The sequence below is a fragment of the Aristolochia californica genome, unplaced genomic scaffold (assembly GCF_029961685.1).
Source record: "Aristolochia californica isolate CCGP_79_NKW_82.1479 unplaced genomic scaffold, dmAriCali1.0.hap1 SCAF_9, whole genome shotgun sequence".
Classification (NCBI taxonomy): domain Eukaryota; kingdom Viridiplantae; phylum Streptophyta; class Magnoliopsida; order Piperales; family Aristolochiaceae; genus Aristolochia; species Aristolochia californica.
In genome coordinates, this window is record NW_027182290.1 from 34,874,824 (window position 1) to 34,895,562 (window position 20,739).

Genomic DNA, 20,739 nt, shown 5'->3' on the forward strand with positions numbered 1-20,739 from the left:
GGTCTGTGGACTTCCATCTTCCACATTCTTGGACGTGTGGAATTCATTGGTTGTGTGACCTTGGGCCCATCTTCCAACACCCTCCCCCAAGCTAGGGGTAAGAGAACATCATGAACGCCCAGGTTGCTACAAATGGTGTATTAGATCTTCTCGTATAAAATAGCAGTCCATCATATCTTCCATCACTCTCCCTTCAAATTGGTGGTCTCTTTGTTCTTTACCAAGAGATCCAGTTGGCATAATATAAGAGAGAATAAAATCACTCCTTGTTGTAAGACATCTCTCCATACTCCAGTCAAATGGTCATAGTAACAAATACTTTCTGATCAATTTCGCAGCTAAAAAAATACACATTTTGGGTGAATAGTAGATTTGACTAATGTTGGATGTTGGGTACACTCCTATCCTCTGTAGGTAGTGGGTCTATAGGCATTGCTCAAAAGTATATTAATAAACTCCTACATCACGGTGTCCCAACACAGGGCACCGACTCTCAAATGGTAGGAGTAAAACTGCAAATTATGGAGGTAAAGGGTAATCACCGGAAGATAATATTTAGGGGTCACCAAGTGCTTTCTTCTCCATCAGAATAACCAAAGTTGACAATAATCAGCAAGATAATTTTCAGCAAGTCCATCGTTGAATAAGGAAGTCATGCACCAAGTAACAAGTTGTGGATAATCCAAGGTAATAATCTAGGGTAGTAATCAAGTCGGAGTCAAGGCAGTAGCAAATAGCAGATAGTAGATAGTAGATAGTAGCTTTGGCAGTGAGTGAGTGAGTCAAGCTAAGTAATAGATTGCCAATAATAAGTTGAACCAAGTGTTGTTTGATAATCAATAAATCAAACAATCTCAAATGTGCTCATCCTTCATACTTCTTCTATTCTCCCCCTCAACCTGAGAGATAAGGTCAATGTTCCTAGCTTGAAGTCAACAGATATTTTGGAAGCTCAAGTGCTAATCCACCTCTTGTATGATCAAGTAAAGGCAATCTAGTATCAACAACTCCACTAGTTCAAATATTATAAAGCAAGTAACTCAAGCCAAGCCAAATATTTCAATCTTTTTTTGCTTTAATTTTTTAAGGCAAGGATACCAAATCAAATTCTTTGTAATCTTTCAAAATACAAACAAAATCTCACAAAATTAGTGGCAGGAAAAATCTTATAAATAAGATAGTTTCCTTCTTCAAACGGTGCCAACTTAGCAATCAAAGAAAACAACTTTCCTTGCCATGTTTTTTTTTTCTTAAAATCTTTAGGCAAGGCAATCTTTGACAAAAAAAAAAATCAAGGAATAAGATGATCTTCTCAAGATTCTTTCCAGATATTGTTAATTAACAAACAAAATTTTTTCAAGGGTAGCTCATGAGATACTTTCATGATTTGATCAATAACAACAACTCAAAAAGTTAAGCAAAAAAATTGGCTTAAATCTTCTGCCATTAAGAATGAACCAGAAGTTCTTTACTTATATAAGAATTGCAACCAGAGAGTTGAACCACCTAAACCATGTGTTAATGCTCCTCTGATGTGAGTAATAGAGTACCTTGTACCAAGCCAATAAGACAACCAAAAAAATATGAACCAAACCAAGAGGAGGGAGACCACGACCAACTCGGGTTGGAACCAACTTGATAAAAATGGAGCTAACCAACTCGGGTTGCAACCAATTTGGGAAAAGAGGAAGATCTAACCCAAAAACCAAATATGTAATCTTTGTAGCAACTAATTATGCACTAAATAAGGACAGTACATGTTGTCTGAGATCAAATAGGTAAGGCATGTAATTGCTTTCTCACTTAGGAAAGAATAGTCAACAATAAATCAAATCAAGGAAGATCTTCAATCGACCACTTTCCAAAAAAAAAAAGTAGGAAACCTTCATTTAGTGTCTTAGGTCCCACTCCAGCAAATCAATCTCAATCCTTGACTTGCCTTAAATATTTTAGGCAAGGTAATCACTAAGAAAGAACTTTTCCTTATTTTGGTTTGCCGCTAACAACTAACCCAAAGAACTGGTCTTTGCTGCCTTTTTTTCCTTAAATATTTTGTTGGTAAATATTTATAATCTAGTCCTTACATGGGATTAGGGGTGGCTTAGAACCGACCCGACTCATGAGAGGCTCGAGCTCGGCTCGATTCTGTATACCCGAATCTCGAGCTAAGTTAAAGATCCGGGATTGACTCGTTTAAATTAACGAGCCGAGCTCAACAGAATCGAGGTTCGGGTCAAAAATTCGTGAACCGGCTCATTAATTTAACGAGCGACACAGGATTCGAGGGATTAAGGGGAGTCGGGGACCGGTCACAACAAAAACCTATACTATTCCCTACTTAGGATATTGTAAGCAGCAACACATTAAATTTAGATGTCAACATCCTAATAGAAAGTCTATCAACCCCACAATAAATGCATGTTCATAAGTCTACGTAACCTAAGCTTGTTTTGTATGAACACTAATGATAAATGTGTTGCGTGTGCCGTGTGGTTAATAAAATATCCAGAAAAAACCCGGAAAGACTCACATGGTGCCATGACAGATAAGATAAAATAATGGAAGATTCCATGACAAGGATGTGCTCAGCATGTCCCTGTTGAGCTTGTTGCCTTTTCAGAAATGAAGCTCTAACCATGATCGAGGAGGCCATAGCCAAGGATTTGGACATGAAAGATTCTCCTACAAACCCAGGCGAGCCGTTACGCATCGCTGACTTGGGCTGCTCCGCAGGTCCCAACTTCCTTCTCATCGGAGCCATACTCGAAACAGTGAAGCTCAAGTACTACGAGTCCCATTGCAATCTGCTGGAGTTTCAAGCCTTCTTCAATGACATCGCATCTAATGATTTTAATACACTAATCCGATCTCCCTTGTGGGACAGCCACCGTGCCGGGATCCTTCCATGGCCGTCTCTTCCCCAAGGCGTCCCTTCATTACGTCCACTGCTCTTACGCGCTTCACTGGTTATCTGAGTTGCCCAAAGAGATGATGAATAAAAACTCTCCTGCATGGAATAAGGGGAAGATCACTTGTTTTGGGGCCAAGCGCGACGTTTCGGCTGCACTGTATCTGTTTTCTGCTATCTAGGGCAGATGAGATTGTTGTTGGGTGGCTCTATGGCACTTGTCATTCTATTCCAGGAAGGCGGTTCAGATCTAAAGCCACTTTTTTTTGTGCTCTTCGGCCTCCTCAAAGCAGCTGTATCTGATATGGTCATCCATTTACGAAGGCCATGATCCATAAGCTCTATATTACGAGTTACTGTTATGCTGAGTTGCTGAACTGAGTTGTAAGTTGTAAATGGGTTGTAATGAGTTAATGCTGAGTTGTATGTGTGTTAAGTTAGCGAGTCAGGCAGTGCGCCGACTCGTTTTTATTTTTCCTTCTCTGTATATACAACTTACAGAAGTGAATGAAAGATACTCTGTTTTTCCGAAATAACAGAGGAGCTTCGTCTCCCGATTTGGGGATTTTCCAGAAGAAATTTTATCATGGTATCAGAGCTAGACGAGATCTCGTTTCCTGTTCGTCAAATGGATTCTTCAAATCCGTATTATCTTCATCACGGCGACAATCCGGGAAATATTCTCGTCACTCAACTTCTCATCGGTGAAAACTTCAACACCTGGCGTCGCTCGATGATAATGGCGTTAACCGCCAAGAACAATGTATGTTTCGTTGACGGATCTCTTCCGTCTCCTTCTGAAACATCCTCTATGTTTCATTTGTGGATTCGTTGCAACAATATGGTGCTCTCGTGGATCTTGAATTCACTTTCACGGGAGATAGCTGCCAGCGTCATTTACGCTGATTCAGCTCAGGCGATGTGGTCCGAACTCAATGAGAGATTTTCGCAAGGGAATGGACCTCGCATTTATCAATTGCAGAAGTCCATTGCATCTCTCCTTCAAGATGGTCTTTCCGTAAGTTCTTATTTTACAAAAATGAAAGGTCTCTGGGATGAATTGATGAATTACCGTCCATTACTTGTTTGTTCCTGTGGCGCATTGAAGTCGTTGATGGAAATGCAGCAACAAGACTATGTTAAGCAATTTTTAATGGGACTAAATGACTCATTTTCGCACATTAGAGGTCAGATCCTCCTTAATGATCCACTGCCTTCCATTAACAAGGTCTATTCTTTGATCATTCAAGAAGAACGTCAACGAGAAATTGGAACTATAATGTTACCTGCCATACTTGCAGCTGCTACTGTTACTGCAGCAGCAGCTGCTGCTACTGTAGCTACCGCCATTGCTGATGCTCAATTTGTTCGTCAGAACAAGTCTAACCATCGTAAACCTATATGTTCTCATTGTTCCATAACAGGACATACAGTGGAGAAATGTTTTAAATTGTATGGATATCCTCCAGGATATAAGTTTAAAGGCAGGTCTTCCAATTCTTCTAACTCTTCAAATTTTTCTGCTAATCATTCTGCCTCTGCTAAGAATGTTGCAGCAGAATCATCAACTATTTCTTCATTACCTTTAACTCCAGAGCAATGTCAACAATTGTTGGCTTTACTCAATACTCAATCCTCAAATTTTTCATCACACAATGCAAATATGGTAACATCTCCACTTGAACATTTATCTGGTAAGGGTGATTCTGCATCTTCACATTCTATTTTTTCGTTTAATACTGTTAAATCTAGGTTGACTCATAATGATGAATGGATCATTGACACTGGTGCTACGGATCATATGGTTCATTCCATATTTTTTTTTGATTCATATAAGCCTATTCAGAATTCATTTGTAAAAATGCCAAATGGTTTTTCTGCGCCAGTTACACATATTGGATCCATTCATTTGTTTCCTCAACTCACATTATACAATGTTTTGTGTGTTCCTTCCTTCAATTTTAATCTAATTTCTGTTAGCAAGCTTACTCAATCTTCATCATGTTGTATCACATTCTTTCATGATTTTTGTTTTCTTCAGGACCCCATCCATTGGAGCATGATTGGGAAGGGTAAAGCTTGTGAAGGGCTTTATATACTACAGAAACCAGAACCACCTGTGACCTCCCATAAAATTGTGGTTTCTAATTCTGTTTCTGGTTTTCATTCCAGAATTTCTGATTTTGACATTTGGCATAAGAGCTTGGGTCATCCATCTCCATCTCGCATGAAATTGTTATCGTCTTTTGTTCCACAAATTGTTGGTTCTAATTCAATGGTTTGTGATGTATGTCCTCTTGCTAAACACAAGAGATTACCTTTTCCTTTACACAGTCAAACAAAAACATGTTGTTCTTTTGAACTCATACATTGTGATATATGGGGACCATTTCAATCCTCTTCCTTGGATGGGTTTAAATACTTTTTAACGATAGTTGATGATTATACTCGTAGTACTTGGGTTTACTTGTTGAAATCAAAATCTGATGCTCGGATTCTTTTACAACATTTCATAGTTCTGGTTGACACTCAATTTCATACTAAAATCAAGTATGTGAGAACTGATAATGGTAGTGAATTTGCTATGCCTTCATTCTTTGCTAGCAAAGGAATAATTCATCAACTCTTTTGTGTAGCCACTCCACAACAGAATTCAGTTGTAGAAAGGAAACATCAACACATTTTAAATGTGGCTCGAGCACTCATGTTTCAATCTCATTTACCTTTGCATTTCTGGTCTGATTCAATTCTTACTGCTGTTTATTTGATAAATAGAATACCTTCTCCATATTTGCAAGGTAAAAGTCCTCATGAGTTGCTTTTCAATAAACCTCCTGTTTATGATCATTTGAAGGTTTTTGGATCTTTGTGTTATGCTTCCACTTTATCACATAACAGATCCAAGTTTGCTCCTAGAGCTCGTAGATGTATATTTCTTGGATATCCTCTTGCCATCAAGGGTTACAAATTATATGATCTTGATGATCATATTTCTTTTGTTTCCCGGGATGTCACATTTCATGAGCATGTATTTCCTTTTAAATCCATATCTCAGCATTTGAATTCATCTATTCCAATTGTTCTTCCAAAACCATTGATTGATTTTTTTTCTCAGCACTCTGATATTGCATCTCCTTCAATTGATCATTCATCTCATATACCTCTTGAATCTGAACCTTATTTTCAAAATCAGCATTCTGACACAGATCACACATTACCTGTCTCTAATGATCTTCCTCTTAGAAGATCTTCTCGAGCTCACAGGTTACCTGGATATCTACATGATTTTCATTGCCATATGACTTCTTCAACAGCTTTACCTCCAACATCTCCTAATACGATGGCTGGTTCTCAAACAGGTACTTTGTATCCTCTTTCCAATTTTGTATCTTATTCTCGTCTTACATCTAAACATACAGCCTTTGTTGTTGCTCTTTCAACATGTTTTGAGCCTAAAACATTCACTCAAGCTGTCAAAATTCCTCATTGGAGGACTGCCATGGCTGAAGAAATTACAGCTTTGGAAACAAATAAAACATGGATTTTAACAACTCTTCCACCTGGTAAGGCTACAATTGGTTGCAAATGGGTTTATAAGGTGAAGCTTCGTTCTGATGGGACACTTGAACGGTATAAGGCTCGATTAGTTGCTAAGGGGTTTACACAAAAAGAGGGCATTGATTATTTTGACACTTTTTGTCCTGTTGCTAAGATGGTGACAGTTAAATGTCTTCTTTCCATTGCTGCTATTAAAGGTTGGCATCTTATTCAATTAGATGTCAACAATGCTTTTCTTCATGGGGATTTGCTTGAGGAAGTGTATATGGATTTACCTCCTGGTTTTGGTGATCAAGGTGATAAAAGAGTATGTCAACTAACTAAGTCTTTGTATGGCTTAAAGCAAGCTTCATGCCAATGGTTTGAAAAATTTTCTTCAACCATAGTTTCTCTTGGTTTTCAACAGTCCAAAGCTGATTATTCTCTTTTTACCAAAACTCAAGGTTCCAGTTTCATGGTTTTATTAATATATGTTGATGACATATTGATAGCCAGTAATGATATGGCATTTGTAGACACCTTCAAAGTTTTTCTTCATCAGAAGTTCAAGCTCAAAGATCTTGGACCCTTGAAGTATTTTTTGGGACTTGAAGTGGCCCGTAATCAATCTGGGATATCCCTTTGGCAGCGCAAATATGCCTTAGATCTTTTGTCTGATATTGGTTTTCTAGCTTCTAAACTTGCCAAAACACCTATGGAGTAGCATCTTAAGCTTTCAAAATCTGAAGGTACTCTTCTTGAGGATCCTAAGATTTATCGAAGATTAGTTGGGAGGTTGCTTTATTTGACCATTACTAGACCAGATATAACTTTTGCTGTACATCAACTAAGTCAGTTCATGGCTGCTCCTCGGATGCCTCATCTCCAAGCAGCTCATCGTGTGTTGCAATATATTAAGAATTCCCCTGGACAAGGTCTTCATTTTTCTTCTTCCTCCACACTTAACTTGACTGCCTTTACAGATTCTGATTGGGCTGGTTGTCCGGATACTCGGCGGTCTATTACTGGTTTTTGTATATTTCTTGGTAGTTCGCTTATTTCATGAAAATCCAAGAAGCAAACTGTGGTTTCTAGATCTTCTGCTGAGGCTGAATATCGGGCTCTTGCAAACACTGTTGCTGAGTTGCTTTGGCTCATTTACTTACTGAAGGATTTTCATATTTCTCATACTCATCCTGTGGCTGTTTATTGTGATAACAAATCTGCTGTTCACATTGCCACCAATCCAGTGTTTCACGAGCGTACAAAACACATCGAGATTGATTGTCATTTTGTGCGTGACAGAGTTCAAGATGGGTTTATTAAACTCTTCCACATCACTACTTCTCATCAACTTGCTGATTGTTTCACTAAACCACTTGGCTTGCCATTGTTCTCTGCTTTTCTTTCCAAGTTGGGCATTCTTGACATTCATGCGCCAGCTTGAGGAGGGGGTATTACGAGTTACTGTTATGCTGAGTTGCTGAACTGAGTTGTAAGTTGTAAATGGGTTGTAATGAGTTAATGCTGAGTTGTATGTGTGTTAAGTTAGCGAGTCAGGTAGTGCGCCGACTCGTTTTTATTTTTCCTTCTCTGTATATACAACTTACAGAAGTGAATGAAAGATACTCTGTTTTTCCGAAATAACAGAGGAGCTTCGTCTCCCGATTTGGGGATTTTCTAGAAGCAATTTTATCACTCTACAATGTTAGTTTGGTGTGGGATTTGCTAAATAATAAATCTTGAAATCCCGCGCTCTGTAGCGGGATTTTGGGATAAGGGGACACAACCCTTTTGGATCAATTAAGAGTTGATTCTATGAAGAGTTAATATAACCCTTTTGGGTTTTATTAAGAGTTGATTGATGATCATTTATGGCTTCTATAAAAAATAATATTATTGAGTTATTTGAACAATCTAACTGGTCCTCCTTGAATTGTAATGCGACACGGCAGAGAGAGATGGAGCTTTGATGGCTGTATCTGTGGTCAAATAGATCATTGTTTAGGATTTTGACCTAGGATGGCTTTCTTCCGGTGACCAATTTCGGCTCGCAGACTTGGGTTGCTCTGTGGGACTCAACATTGTCAATGCCGTCGACACCGTAATTGAAGCAGTGAAAAGTCAAGTTGGAGGGGAACCATGTCGAATATATGAATATAGAATAATATTATCGTGATTATCATTGATATGCACACTATTTATAAAATTACAACAGAAACAATAGGAGAGTACAATTCTACAATTTGAGTCTGTCTCTAATTCGCTAGTTATCTTTATCTCTATCACTATCTTTATCTTTATCTCTATCATGCCCATTCAAGATTGAGCTCCAAGAGAAGAGTCCAATCTTGTTTTTTAAAAAGAGGAAGCGTGTTCTCGGATTTTATGTTATTTGTCAACTGCATGTATACGTGTTTGTTGAGTTGATGATACGTAAATAAGTAATAACAAAGATAGTGATCATTCACTGGTGGAATATTGATCCTAAATCACATAGTCCGATAACTTCGTTTGACATTTATTTTCAGAGAAGGTATTTCCTGCGAGAGAGGGTGGGTGAGGGTACGACAGTAAGAAACACAAATACATTAAAAGATTAAAAAAAAAAAAAAAAAGTTTTGCGAGCATCAGACAGTTTTTGGAAGATCCCCGAGTTGCTAAGCTTTGCGCTTGAGAAGCACAAATAAGTCTTCAGTCAAGGCTGCACTTTGTGAGATGAACTCGGAATTCTCTTCAGCTATTTCAACGTATACCTCAAAGATTTCGTTGATTGATTCGCTACCAAAGTATTGGCTCATGATCCCTTCCATGGGCGCTCGGACCATCAAGCTGCATTGCCTAGCGTCAAGTCTGGAATTAAACCCTTTCGTTGATGAAGTTAATGGCTGCATCTTCTCGATGCTGAAGGACCCATTTCTTTCGACCAGCTTTTGGATCTCCTGTGCAGAGGGAATGTAGAGGGGTAGATTGAAGGAGTTCACTTTCGCTTCATCTAATTGACCCTATACAAGCACAATACACAGTGAGCTTATTTCCGCATTCCATGGCTCTGAAAAGCGTATATTTATCACACAATACAAACTAAGGTTGCGAATATACCTTGGCGGCCATGTCGTTTAGAGTCAAGTCCAAGATGCGAAAGAGTCTGGTAAACAGAGCTTGTTGGACGCTCACGGAACCTTTACTATATGGAACAGTAAGGGCCATCAGGCCACCAACAGCAACCTCCTCTGCCCTGGCTTGTAGGAAAATCGCCATATCCGTGGCAAATTGACCTGCATAAGCCTCCTCAACCTCACGTTTTGTACCATCGCTCATGATCCTTCCCTTATTCCATGCCGGAGATGTCTCATCCGTCAGCACGTAGGGTACCTGAGACAACCAGTGTATTGCATACGAGCAGTGGACGAAATGGAGGAACGACCTGGGAAAGAGACGGCCGTGAAAGGACCCAGGCACACCGGCGGCGAAATATCGCTGGCTTTTGGAGGGAAGAGAAATGAAAAGGGTATTAAAATCGTTGGACTTGTGGTCATTGAAAGAGACATGAAAATCCATAACGTTGGAGGAGCGACCGAGGCTGGGCAGCTTGTGCTTCACACTATCGATGATGTTCTGCACAACGGTGAATGTGTTTGGTCCGACAGAGCACCCAAGATCTGCAACATGGTAAGTCTTCAAGGAGGATAGCTGCTTCAGGCAGCTATGCTGATCTATGGCTTCGCTGATCAATTTTTTTGCTGCGTTCACACCCTCTCCCTATAGGAAATTTCGTGTGTCAGTTACCAGAACCAAAAAAACCATACAGTAAATGTTACAGCAGCGGTGTGAAGTCGAATAGTAACAGATAATTCTAGTGACAAAACAACGCAGCTACTCACCTAAGACGAATTAGCAAATGAGGGAGATGATCGGGAAGGTACCTGATAATGGGAGTTATGTGCGTAGCTGGCTGGTCCATCACCTCCATTCATGGGATACGATTCAAAAGCCTTAACATTATCAAAATTGGTGGGCAGTGATTCTATCGAAATACCGTATGACTCCATTTCTTTTTCTCTCTTCTCTTCTCTCTCTCTAATCCTCTCCTTCTTTGCTCGAGTTATTCCCTAGACGAAATGGATATTTATAGATGCCGGCACACTAAGATCTCCGGCGGAAACTACTGGTTAGAAACGGTCCTCGTGGAAAAACCGTAGTAATATAATATGAACAGCTACTCAGTAAATGTAAGGATTAAACAAAAACTTTTAAACTCCGGAAACTTCAAACTATTAAAGTCATCGGTGGATAAAGTCCCACGTCTTTGAAATAGAGTTACTAACAGGAAAGTCATCGTAATCCTGAAGCCACCCAGAAATTTCTCTCGCATCATCATCTTATAGCCTAAGATGCTTACTTAAACAGGAAATCCATCATTTTGTAAGCCTAAGATGCTTACAAAACAAGTGAGATGTCTCAGGTATAACATCAAATAACGTTCCTTCTGCTTCAGTTTCATGCCAAAATGTAGCTGAAAAAACCCGTGTCTTGAAGATTACGTGTTAGTTGATGTGTTCACCGATCAAAATTGGCGATTTTTTTTAAAATAAGTTAAAAAAATTGATTGTTTGTCTAAGTATGTTTAAAAAGTTGGATAATATCCTAAAAGTCCCAAGAAAAAAACTTATAATATGGATGAGATCATCCCATTGACAAATGAACACGATGAAACTTACTGATAGAAATTTTTAATTTGAAACTTACGATGAAACTTCCGTGTTTCTGACTTTGGTTTTTGACCAAACAAAGCTGTCGGCGTATGGTGACTGAATAACTCAACAGCTCGAACGAGGAAAACCAAAATGACAAACGATTTTTAAATGGAAACCCTAATTAACAACAGTAAATCAACCCAATTGGCAAAAGGCCCGGGGCGCGACCAGTTCTAACTGTTTACAAGGTCAGTCCACGCGTGGCCGGCTCTTGGCTAATCTAAACATAATTACATATAATTTATTTGCATTAGTATGAGAGCCCGTGTGAATGAACAGCTTCGATTGATATTTTACGTCGAGCCGTCAGAGTATCTCGGGGTAGTTTTTACAGTTAGCCAACTGTTCAAGCATTACATAATTGGAATTTCTATTTTGACCGCCATCCGAATTACTCCTACTCCCACCATCGTAGCCCTGACTAATGGTTCGAGTCACTTTGACTGACTCGGTCAGATCGTAAATGAGGACTTCACTCAATTGACTTGCAGGTTCGGTTCCTTACCGGAGCTGATGATGATGGTGCCTCGTATCTCTCGATGATTTCTTCCACTGCTTCACTATCAAAGTTTTGGGATAACCTTCCATGGCTGCCCGCACTATAAAGCTGCACTTCGAAGCGTCAAGTCTGGAACTAAAGTACACCAACTTTGACCCTGCGATGGATTATCCATCACATGTATGAAGTTCTCCGAATTCTGGACCAACCACTTACCAGATATTAATGGTAATGACTTCGATTTCAAAGAACCAGTATACTTGTATGCCAAATTATAGTATAAATCGTATAGACTTTTTTTTTTCTTTTATCTTTTAAATCAAAAGCATGAAATGATTAAAAAAATACTTTTTAAAATTATTATTAAAATAAATTATGATTTTTATTGTGTTTATGCCTTTGTAGCACAATTGAAATCCTCTCTTAACTTATTCATCCGCCATTAAAGTCTATCAAACAGATTTTTTTTTTCCAAACCATATATTTTTTTTATTTTAATACACTACTGATACATATGAATTATGTCTGCATCTGGACATATAGATTTAATCGAACTTATATCTCTGGTTTTATTGCACTGTTTTCTTCTTGAATTTGATCGGATAAAATCGCCCCTTGAATGAATTGTGATAATCAAGGCTGCGGATTTAAACTCTAAAAGTCCATTTTGCATAATTAAAACACAAAATCAATCCACAAGAAGGGCCATCCTGGAAAATGATGATGGTTCGTGAAGGTAGCTTCCTTCAATTCCATCGACAACGTTTTTTGCTGTTGCTAGCTACATTAAAATTATAATGGGGTATGGAAAGTCTTCTATGGATGTGCCGAAGGACTTGATCCTTCTGTTTTACACAAGTCCTTTTTGACTTTACTTGAGTCTGGCAACCCAACTGGTGAATCCAAATCAAACTCGAATGACCTAACTTGAATTTTCATGTGTTCGAGTAAAAAACCCTTGGACACATCATGTTTAGTATGAAATCATAATTTCTGTAGATATGTATGAAATTCATAAAAAGATGGAAAGCGGAACCCAAAAGTGCACAAACAAGTCCTCAGATACTCCATCTTAAATTACTTGAGTTTTGATGCGAGATGAGTCATCTCCATGATGTTCCCTTTGCCCTTATACTTCATCGAAACGAGTTTAGCCAAAAGGATACTCGCCTCCGACTTTTCATTCTTGGCAAAATATTGCTCAATTTCCTCAAGGAACTTCTTAGCGCTCTTGCTCTCAGAAATAGAGCCCCGAAACGCCTCCGGAATGGAGCATTTCATGATAATCAAACACATTCGGTTAGAGCACTCCCACTTCTCAATTTTAACCTCATTGAGGTTTTTTGGAGTAAAAGTGGGTTGCTCCGCTCAAAGTGCAAGATCTAAATCCATACAACCGAGGACAATTTCCATGATATCTTTCCATGCCTTAAAGTTCGTCCCGCTCAGCATTGGAATGTTGCTTATTTGAGCAGTAACATTAGAAGCAGTAGCAACAGAAACTGTATATATAACAAAATAAACAAGCATACTCACATTAACTAGCATGTCTTACAAAGAAAAATAAGACATGTACAAACAACCCAAATTGGTGACCCATCTCAAGATACCTAGTACAACATTAATTCCTAGTCTCTGGACAGATAAATTAACTGTAAGTGGTACTCTATGTGCAATGATCAAATACTGACAATCAGTTTTGTCAAACAATAGCCTTTTCTTTGGACCGACCATTATTCACATGAAAAGTCTTTATAATTGTCATACATTTATCATCATAGGTACGTTGTTGATTTGGCCAAACTGTGTCTTCCTTTGGGCCAAGCACAGTTTGCATAAATAACTCCGTACAAACATCTATGTATTTTTAATCAAATTACTTTGGCAACATGTAGCTTCAATCAGTTTGATTAAAATACTAGACCAATTGCATAAAAATAATAGGAATTTTCACAATTAAAAAATCAACTTAAATATGCACAATAAACAACTATATGTGCATTCATAAATATTCACATGAATGAAAATTAAATAAAAAATAGATTATGTAATTTTTGAAATTTAATATATATACTATTTTTTATCCTATGATAACACACGGATGCGAGTTGGCATACTGGATATATGGGCTAAACACGAACACGCGTGGGTTCGAATCCCTGCGGGCGGAAAAAATTTGTTTTTTAGAACCGAGTCGGCTCGGTCCTCTCTTGTTCGAATCCCTGCGGGCGAAAAAAATTTGTTTTTTAGAACCGAGTCGGCTCGGTCCTCTCTCGGGCGAGCCAGATCAACCCATTTGAGTTGACTCGTAATTTAAATCAAATGGGTTACAGAGATGGTGATTGGGTCGGGGTCGGGTTTGAGCTTTTGGAGTTTTTTTTGACTTTTTTAAATTTGGGTTTCGAGATACCCCGAGCTTGACACAAATTGTGGCCACCCCTATTCATGCCTCTAGTCCACTCAAATAAGGAATGAGTTGGAGTTTGTATTGTCTCATTTATTTCCTTGGTATAAATGGAAGGATAGACTAGTAATTCGCAAGAGGATTATGCATTTCGTTATGTTTTTACAGGCTAGACTGGATGAAGATGAAGTAGATTCATTCAATTTGCCTGCCTACCTTCCAACTGTTGATGAATTCGGGATGTTAGTTGAAGAGAATGGCAGTTTCAATATGGAGATGATGCAGCCACTAACTATACCCAACATGGCCTTTGATGCTCGTGCTTTGTCTGCTCTCATAAGAGCAATTACAAAGGTGATAATGAGCACGCAATTTGGGAGTGAAATAATCGATGAAATCTTTCACATACACCAGCAGAAAATTGAAGAGTTTTCTCATCTCATTATACAAAGTATGGAAGCGAGCCAGGATCTTTTTGTTCTACTTAAGCGCAAGCCCAACTAAATCTTTGGACAACTCTATTTTTATATTAACTGGCATAATGGTTTTCCTAAAGTGGAGCATCAACAAGGATTAATGTGAGATCTTCCCGCATGTTGTTTCTTAAATATTTATGAGAGCTTTGAGTTAAAACACAAGTAAAAACTATGCATCGGGCACTATAGGTTAAATATTTTCCTTAGGTACGTATCATTCCGAAGCATCCATGTTTGATTAAGTTTTTCTACTACATTTTGTATATGTAATGATGCCAAAATTAGGCATTGCTTGAGGTGGTTGAGGTGCGTGAGAATAATGACTTCACATTCATAATGAAATCCCAAATGTCTAAAGCATATATGGTGTTGAAATATAGGATCCCATGATGTATAGTCATGGTAGAAGAAGATTAAGGGGTGAGAAGAAGAAGCGTTGTGGAGAAAAAAGTTTTAGGAGGAGAAGAGGAAAAGTAACAAATTTGGAGTCAAGAGGAGGCAAATTAGGGTAATAGACTTGTCCAAACCTGCCCCTTTCAGTTATATTTATAGATATCAAAAGTACTAATATTATAAGAATACCCTTCACCATAGTAAGAGTGAATAAAAGACATAAATCATAGACAAATTATATCAGTGTCATCTTTATGAGATGACCCTTTACGTACCATCGTGCCACCACTATGTGGGCATATGGGTCTTCTCCTTGGTCTGTGGACTTGAGTCCATCTTCCACACTCTTGGACGTGTGGACTTCATTGGTTGCGTGGCCTTGGGCCCATCATCCAACACCCTCCCCCAAGCTAGGGGTGAGAGAACATCATGAATGCCCAGATTGCTACAAATGGTGTATTGGATCTTCTCGTATAAAATAGCCGTCCATCATATCTTCCATCACTCTTCCTTCAAACTGGTGGGCTCTTTGTTCTTTACCAAGAGATCCAATTGGCATAATATAAGAGAGAATAAAATCACTCCTAGTCGTAAGACATCTCTCCATACTCTTGTCAAATGGTCAAAGTAAAAAATACTTTCTGCTCAATTTCTCAGCCAAAAAAAATAGCCCTACTGTGGGGCACAAAGTCTACCCACTTTCTCAGGGTAGCTAAAAAAATACACCTCTTGGGTGAATAGTAGATTTGACTAAAGTTGGATGTTGGGTACACTCCTATCCTCTGTAGGTAGTGGGTCTATAGGCATTGCTCAAAAGTATATTAATAAACTCCTACATCACGGTGTCCCAACACAGGGCACCGACTCTCTAATGGTAGGAGTAAAACTGCCAAATATGGAGGTAAAGGGTAATCACCGGAAGATAATATTCAGGGGTCACCAAGTGCTTTCTTCTCCATCAAAATAACCAAGGCTGACAACAATCAACAAAATAATTTTCAGCAAGTCCATCGTTGAATATGGAAGTTATGCACCAAGTAACAAGTTGTGGATAATCCAAGGTAATAATCTAGGGTACTAAATCAAGTCGGAGTCATGGCGGTAGCAAATAGCAGATAGTAGATAGTAGATAGTAGCTTTGGCAGTGAGTGAGTGAGTTAAGCTAAGTAATAGATTGCCAATAATAAGTTGAACCAAGTATTGTTTGATAATCAATAAATCAAACAATCTCAAATGTGCTCATCCTTCATACTTCTTCTATTCTCCCCCTCAACCTGGGAGATAAGGTCAATGTTCCTAGCTTGAAGTCAATAAATATTTTGGAAGCTCAAGTGCTAATCCACCTCTTGTATGATCAAGTAAAAGAAGGTTATTATCAACAACTCCACTAGCTCAAATATTATAAACCAAGTAACTCAAGCCAAGCCAAATATTTCAATCTTTTTTTGCTTTAATTTTTTAAGGCAAGGATACCAAATCAAATTCTTTGTAATATTTCAAAATACAAACAAAATCTCACAAAATTAGTGGCAGGAAAAATCTTATAAATAAGGTAGTTTCCTCCTTCAATCGGTGCCAACTTAGCAATCAAAGAAAACAACTTTCCTTGCCTTGTTTTTTTTTTTTCTTAAAATCTTTAGGCAAGGCAATCTTTGACAAAAAAAAATCAAGGAATAAGATGATCTTCTTAAGATTCTTTCCAGATATTGTTAGTTAACAAATATTTTTTTTTCAAGGGTAGATCATGAGATACTTTCATGATATTGTTGATTAGTAACAACAACTCAAAAAGGTAAGCAAAAAATTCGGCTTAAATCTTCTACCATTAAGAATGAACCAGAAATTCTTTACTTATATAAGAATTGTAGCCAGAGAGTTGAACCACCGAACAAGACTTATATGAAAATACTTATAAGACTTTGCATGTCAAAACCAAGTGTTAATGCTCCTCTGATGTGAGTAATAGAGTACCTTGTACCAAGCCAATAAGACAACCAAAAAATATGAACCAAACCAAGAGGAGGGAAACCAGGGCCAACTCGGGTTGGAACCAACTTGAAAAAAATGGAGCTAACCAGCTCGGGTTGGAACCAATTTGGGAAAGGAGGAAGATCTAACCCAAAAACCAAATATGTAATCTTTGTAGCAACTAATTATGCACTAAATAAGGAGAGTACATGTTGGTCAAGATCAAATAGGTAAGGCATGTAATTGCTTTCTCACTTAGGAAAGAATAGTCAACAATAAATCAAATAAAGGAAGATCTTCAATCGACCACTTTCCACAAAAAAAAAAAATAGTAAACTTTTGTTAGTGTGTCAATGCCTACCTCTCACAACTTATCGTTAATGTAATGTATTCACTGGCCCCCAATTATGAGTTGCGCCAATATCAAATATTTTTTTATTTTAATACACTACTGATATATGTGAATTATGTCTGCATCTGGACATATAGATTTAATCGAACTTATATCTCTGGTTTTATTGCACTGTTTTCTTCTTGAATTTGATTGTATAAAATCACCCCTTGAATGAATTGTGATAATCAAGGCTGCGGATTTAAACTCTAAAAGCCCATTTTGCATAATTAAAACACAAAATCAATCCACAAGGAGGGTCATCCTGGAAAATGATGATGGTTCGTGAAAGGTAGCTTCCTTCAATTCCATCGATAACGTTTTTTGCTGTTGCTAGCTACATTAAAATTATAACGGGATATGGAAAGTCTTCTATGGATGTGCCGAAGGACTTGACCCTTCTGTTTTACACAAATCCTTTTTGACTTTGCTTGAGTCTGGCAACCCAACTGGTGAATCCAAATCAAACTCGAATGACCTAACTTTAATTTTCATGTGTTAGAGTAATTTCTGTAGATATGTATGAAATTCATAAAAAGATGGAAAGCCGAAGCCAAAATATATACCTCCAGTTATAGTATATGAATTCCAAGAATTTCCAAAAAAAAGGTCTAATCTATTCAAAGATATAGTATATGAATTTCAAGAATTTCCAAAAAAAATGTCTAATCTATCCAAAGTGCAATGGATGGAGTCACAAACCTCTGTGCGTAACAGTTTACATGCAGGAAAACTATTGTGCAATGCGGGAGGGACGGGGTGCGAATGGCATAGGACTTCCAAACCCGTTATGGGTTTTTGAACAAACGGGGTCGTGGTCAGATTATACTTTTTAAAAGCCCACTCCCAACTTCACCCCAGTCCACCCTTACTCCTTCAAATCTTAAACTTAATTGTAAGTTGAGGAAGGGTAATACAGGTAATTGTAAGTTGAGGAAGGGATATAAAAATTATTTTTATTTTATAGTGTAACCACAAACTAAAACATAGTAACAACAAAATTCCAAGCATCGAACAGGTTCGGAAGTGTTCCAGTTGTCAAGCTTTGCGCTTTAGGAGCACAAATAGGTCTTCAGTCAACGCTGCGCTTTTTGCGACGAAGTCTGAATTCACTTCAGCGATTTCAACGTATTTCTCAAAGATTTCATCAATGGTTTCACTACCAAAGTATTGGCTCATTATTCCTTCCATGGGTGCCCGCACTATCATGCTGCATTGCCGAGCGTCAAGTCTGGAGCTAAATCCCTTCGCAGCAGAAGTCAATGGCTGTATCTTCTCAATGGTGAAGGACCCGTTTCTTTCCACCAGCTTTTGGATCTCCTCCATACTGGGAATGTAGATGGGTAGGTTGAAGGAGTTCACTTTCACTTCATCCAATCGACCCTGAAAAATGCCAGCAATTCTGTGAGCTTGATATATCTTAAGATCGATTTGAAAAGAAGATTTATAAACTAGGCAATTAGAAATTAGTCGTAGGGAAAGATTTATCCACCTTGTCGGCCATGTCGTTTAGAGCTAGCTCCAAGATGTGGAAGAGCCTGTAAAAGAGAGCCTGTTCGACGTAAACAGGACCTTTAGTATACGGAAGGGTAAGTGCCATCAACCCACCAACGGCAACCTCCTCTGCTCTGGCTTGCAGGAAAACTTCCATGTCCTTGGCAAACTGAGCTGAATATGCCTCCTCTACCTCTGGTTTAGCCCCTATGCTAAAAACCTTCCCCTTATTCCATGCCGGAGAGGTCGCATCCATCACTTCGTAGGGCACCTGTGAGAGCCAATGAACCGCATACGAGGAGTGGACAAAATGAAGAGACGCCTTGGGGAAGAGACGGCCATGAAAAGACCCAGGCACTCCAGCTGCGAAATATCGTCGACCTTTGGAAGGAAGAGAAGCAAACAGGGTGTTGAAATCGTTGGACACGTGGTCGTTGAAAGACACTTGGAAATCCAGGACATTAGAAGAGGAACCAAGGCCAAGCAGCTTGTGCTCCACGGCCCCCATGATGTTCTGGACGACGGAGAAGGTGTTGGGTCCGACGGAGCAGCCAAGGTCCGCGATGTGATAAGTCTCGACAGAGGAGAAGTGTTCCAGGCTAACATTGCTTGAGATGGCTTCGCTGATCAATTGCTTCGAAACGTTCACTCCCTCTCCCTGCAGCACCAAAATCATAACATAAGACACTTTGCAAGACGACCGAGAGGAAGGAAGTTAAGGAGTGAAAGGTTATGTACCTGATAGTGAGAGTTGTGAGAATAACTGGTTGGTCCATCACCTCCGTTCATGGGATACGACTCAACGGGCTTGGTCCTAGCTCCGTCCGTCGAAACATCTTCACAACGGTTCATGTAGCAGCTGTTCTTCGCAACTGAAGCCATTTGATATTTCACTCTCTCTTAGACCTGACTGCTATCTAATGAATCTCTGCTTGAGTTGTTCATCAATTAAGACGGATGGAGTGGTATTTATACAAGTTCGATGATGAGGCTGTAGCGTCTTAGCTTCCACAATATGGATGCCCATTCAGTCCACATAAACCGACCTTCTGACCCGCAGCAATAAAAGATATAGTCCACTTATGCGGACGAATTACATTCAGCATACCAAGTTTGAATAAAGAGAAGATTAATTGTTCCGTCCTATCTCAACCTCTTCGATATCAGGCTGATCGTTACGTGTTGGTGTTTTTTAACTTCTTGATTTGGTCTGCTGACAAATGAAAGCCAAGGCGGATGGGGTCTAAACTCTCAAGTAATAAATGGTGATGGCTGGTGAAATCAATTTTATCAGGTCAGTCTGCATTCATTGACCCTTGAACTGCGACTAATGAAAGATAGGCCACTCGGGCATGCTGCTATAATAAGATTATTGTTTTTAAAACCATTGGGCTAAAAGGCTCGAACCTATTAGGAAAGCAACCCCACGGATCTTATACAAGGACTGGCCCAGTCGATATAAACACAAATTCCAACACTTCCCCGCCGGGAAAACCCGTGGACAAATTCACCGAAAAAAACTGGGACAAACTCCTGGAAAAACCCAGGACAAATTCACCAGAAATTCCTGGGACAAAATTCGGTGGGAGCGGGACTCGAACTTGGGACCAACCTGGTTCTGATACTATGTTGAAACCAGTGCGCTAAAAAGATCGAACCTTTTAGGAAAGCAATCCCACGGATCTTATACAAGGACTGGCCCGGTCGATATAAACACAAATTCCAACAACACTCCCCCACACGGGAAAATCCGTGGACAAATTCACCGGAAAAACCCTGGACAAACTCCTGGAAAAACCCAGGACAAAATTCGGTGGGAGCGGGACTCGAACTCGGGACCAACCTGCTCTGATACCATGTTGAAACCATTGGGCTAAAAGGCTCGAACCTATTAGGAAAGCGGCCCCATGGA

At 39.0% G+C, this 20,739-nt stretch overlaps 2 protein-coding genes across 2 annotated transcripts; both read right to left on the reverse strand.

Annotated features, from left to right (window-relative positions):
• Positions 1–9,105: 9,105 nt before the first annotated feature.
• LOC137940858 (loganic acid O-methyltransferase-like) lies at positions 9,106–10,497 on the reverse strand. The gene is made up of 3 exons (XM_068785977.1): positions 10,372–10,497; positions 9,548–10,207; positions 9,106–9,450 (listed from the first exon to the last, which is right to left on the reverse strand). The coding sequence occupies exons 1-3, from the start codon at positions 10,495–10,497 to the stop codon at positions 9,106–9,108; spliced, it is 1,131 nt and encodes a 376-aa protein (XP_068642078.1).
• Positions 10,498–18,371: 7,874 nt separating this feature from the next.
• Positions 18,372–19,709, reverse strand: LOC137940859 (loganic acid O-methyltransferase-like). The gene is made up of 3 exons (XM_068785978.1): positions 19,566–19,709; positions 18,826–19,485; positions 18,372–18,716 (listed from the first exon to the last, which is right to left on the reverse strand). The coding sequence occupies exons 1-3, from the start codon at positions 19,707–19,709 to the stop codon at positions 18,372–18,374; spliced, it is 1,149 nt and encodes a 382-aa protein (XP_068642079.1).
• Between the last annotated feature and the right edge of the window lie 1,030 nt (positions 19,710–20,739).

Coding starts and splice junctions, on each gene's coding strand:
- LOC137940858 (XM_068785977.1), bottom strand. CDS start 10,497: ATGGAGTCATACGGTATTTCGATAGAATCACTGCCCACCAATTTTGAT. Junction 10,208..10,371: donor CACATAACTCCCATTATCAG/GTACCTTCCCGA, acceptor AATTTCCTATAG/GGAGAGGGTGTGAACGCAGC. Junction 9,451..9,547: donor TAAACGACATGGCCGCCAAG/GTATATTCGCAA, acceptor GTGCTTGTATAG/GGTCAATTAGATGAAGCGAA.
- LOC137940859 (XM_068785978.1), bottom strand. CDS start 19,709: ATGGCTTCAGTTGCGAAGAACAGCTGCTACATGAACCGTTGTGAAGAT. Junction 19,486..19,565: donor CTCACAACTCTCACTATCAG/GTACATAACCTT, acceptor TTGGTGCTGCAG/GGAGAGGGAGTGAACGTTTC. Junction 18,717..18,825: donor TAAACGACATGGCCGACAAG/GTGGATAAATCT, acceptor GGCATTTTTCAG/GGTCGATTGGATGAAGTGAA.